The following is a 2,673-nucleotide window of genomic DNA, read 5'->3' on the forward strand; positions in this document are numbered from 1 at the left end:
CGCTGCGCCCGTCCCCCTCCCCCGCCGCTTGATCCGCCGCAGGCTCCGAGTGCGTTGAGAAGGGCGCCGGCAACACCGAGCTCAAGAAGATCCGCTTCTACCTGGGAGACAAGAAGATCTCCCCCGGCATCGACAAGAAGGCGCCCGCGCTTACCTTCCGCCGCTCCTGGTGGGGCACCAACAAGCTCTGCTTCGAGATCCCCCTGGACGGCCAGGGCGTCACCCCCTGCAGCTCCCTGCCGCTGCTCTGCTCCGCCGACGGCTGCAAGCTGACATTAGTCACCAAGCCCTTCGACCAGGTGAGCCTGGATTAGGATTAGGATTGTTACAGCGTCCCGCGGTCGCCCGCTCCTGGAGCCATCCAGGCTCATGGGATTTTACAGTGAAGCACCAACGTTGTGTGACTGAGGTTCAGGTGGCTACGTTGCGCCGTTCGAAGCGGGCGTGCGTGCCCACGCCCTGTGGCGTCGGGCCGCGCTGCGCAGGCCGGCGCGGGCTGCGCTGCGCGGGGCGTGGGGCGCGCGCGCCGCATTGGCGCCGGCCCGGGGTCCGCCTTTGAGAGGCTGGCCTGCCCCGGACCCCCAGGACTCACGGTACACCCTTCCGCCAAAACTCATCCCCACCCCCCTTCGCTCGCCGGCAACCCGCTCACCATTCGCAGGACGGCAAGACCGGGCCCAAGAAGAAGACCGGCTGCAAGATGTCCTCAGGCCTCGAGTATGGTGAGCTTGCTCGAACTCTAAACCCTTGGCTTTACAAGCCCCAGACGCGTGGGAACATCTGAGCGCGGTCGGGGGCGGGTGCCAAGTCCAATGAACGCATGTCGCCGAGGGCAGCAGGGGCTGCTGGGGCGGGGGATATGGTGTCAGCGCAGCGGGCGCCGCGCGCGCTACTGCTTCAGCCGCCGGCCTTGCTTAGAGTCAAGTTGCGCTTATTGTTTTGTGGTCCCCGGGCCCACCTCTCACCGCATCATCCGTCCTGAACCCCCCCTCCCTGCCCCCGCAGACTGCACCGCCACCTGCACCCGCCCCGGCTTCAAGTGCAATGCCGCCAACCTGTGCATCCCGTACGTCCCGCCCCCGACCACCGGCGACGACTGCTCCAACGGGCCCGCCGATATTTGCAAGGTCCAGTGCCTCAACGGCGGCACCTGCCTTCCCCCAGACTCCTGTGACTGCACGGGCACCGGCTACTCCGGCCCCACCTGCAACATCCGCAACTGCACCGGCTTTGCAGTCAACGCCGGGGCCGACCAGACCGTCACGACCGGCACCGTCAACATCACCGTCGCAGTCACGCCCGCCGCGTTCACGCCGGCGGACATCTCGTTCACCTTCACGCCGGCCACCGCCGGCGCAGCGTGCGTGGCGGCGGCCGGCGCCCCCGGCGTTTACACCTGCAGCGGGCTGCCGAACGGGAAGACCACCATCAACGTGACCGCCACCAAGGACGGTGAGCAACGGTCGCCAGCCCGGCTCACAACATCTTCCCGGGACACCTCCTCCGCCTCACACTCCCCAACGGGCCCCAGCCGCGCTGGCGCCCCGGGCGCGAGCGCCTTGATTGCTTGCGTTTTGCAGCTCATCCGCCCTCACCCCTCAAGCCAGGTCACGAACCAGGGACCCGCCTTTCCCTCTGATCCCCCTGCCCGCCTGCCGGTCTACCACACCCGTTGCGCGCAGTGTGCGTGACTTCCGATACCGTTGACATCACCGTGACACCCTCCGGCGGCGGTGAGTCCCCCGCTTGATGGCGGCGCCTCGTGGTGCCCCAGACCCTGCGCGTTTCGTAATGGAAACGCTTCGGTTCTGGCCAGAAAAGAGCAAGGCTGCACAAGATGCTCAGTCTGCTGAGTGCAAGTCAAAACCAGCACAGCCGGCTTGCATGGGGTGAAGCTGCCGAGCCCCACAATCACGCCCCTCGCCCGCGCGCCCCTTCCCCTTGGCCCCTGCCAGGCTGCACCGACGTGGCTGTGTCAGTTGTTCCCGCCGCCGCCAACGTTGTCAACGGCGCCATCGACGTGACGATCACCCTGGGCGCGTCCCTGACAGGCGCCACCCCCGTCGTCACGGTCACCCCGTCCGGCACCTGCGCAGTCAAGGCTGGCAACGTCTACACTTGCACTGGCTTGGCGACCGGCCAAAGCACCATCAGCGCGAGCGCCACCCTCGGAGGTGAGCGGGGCCGGCGGCTGGCAGGCTGGTGTTTAAGCACGGGCCAGGGACGCAGGAGAGAGTGGGGCAGCGGCAATGTGTGCCGTTGGCACACACCAACCCCACCCCTGCCAAACCCCCCTCGTTGGTCGGCCCGCCGTTTACTGCCGCTCGCCGCAGACTGCAAGGGCTCGGGGTCCGTGGTGGTTTCCACCTCCACTGGTGAGCAAAAGGAGCAGCCCGCTCTGGTGACCTGGTACACACCGCCCAGCCCGGCGCATCTCTGCTCCCGTAGAGCCGGCCCATCACCAGCCAGCTTTATCCGATTTGCCCAGTATAGTAGATTTAAGCGGACTGCTGCTCCTCCCCCCAAAAGTACATGCAATTGCCGTGCATGAATGTGTCTTGCATCGCGCGAACCAGTGATTTTGGCCACAAATGCGTGTGATGCTTCGCTGCCTGCACAGAAGCCTCCAGCCCGCTCTCCCTCGCTCACGCACCTCGCCCCTGCGCCCCCCCC

At 66.7% G+C, this 2,673-nt stretch overlaps 1 protein-coding gene across 1 annotated transcript in view; it reads left to right on the forward strand.

Moving 5' to 3' along the window:
• The window catches only part of MNEG_3459 (hypothetical protein), a gene marked incomplete at both ends in the record, with an annotated part of 3,894 nt that extends 1,293 nt beyond the window's left edge, over positions 1-2,601 (forward strand). The window contains 8 exons of the mRNA XM_014048063.1: positions 43-299; positions 486-593; positions 662-722; positions 1,006-1,452; positions 1,683-1,733; positions 1,956-2,174; positions 2,334-2,409; positions 2,577-2,601. Coding sequence (XP_013903517.1) covers positions 43-299; positions 486-593; positions 662-722; positions 1,006-1,452; positions 1,683-1,733; positions 1,956-2,174; positions 2,334-2,409; positions 2,577-2,601 — 1,244 coding nt within the window. The remainder of the gene's footprint in view (positions 1-42; positions 300-485; positions 594-661; positions 723-1,005; positions 1,453-1,682; positions 1,734-1,955; positions 2,175-2,333; positions 2,410-2,576) is intronic.
• Positions 2,602-2,673: the final 72 nt, after the last annotated feature.

This window comes from Monoraphidium neglectum (genome assembly GCF_000611645.1).
Source record: "Monoraphidium neglectum strain SAG 48.87 unplaced genomic scaffold scaffold00435, whole genome shotgun sequence".
In the NCBI taxonomy this organism is placed as follows: domain Eukaryota; kingdom Viridiplantae; phylum Chlorophyta; class Chlorophyceae; order Sphaeropleales; family Selenastraceae; genus Monoraphidium; species Monoraphidium neglectum.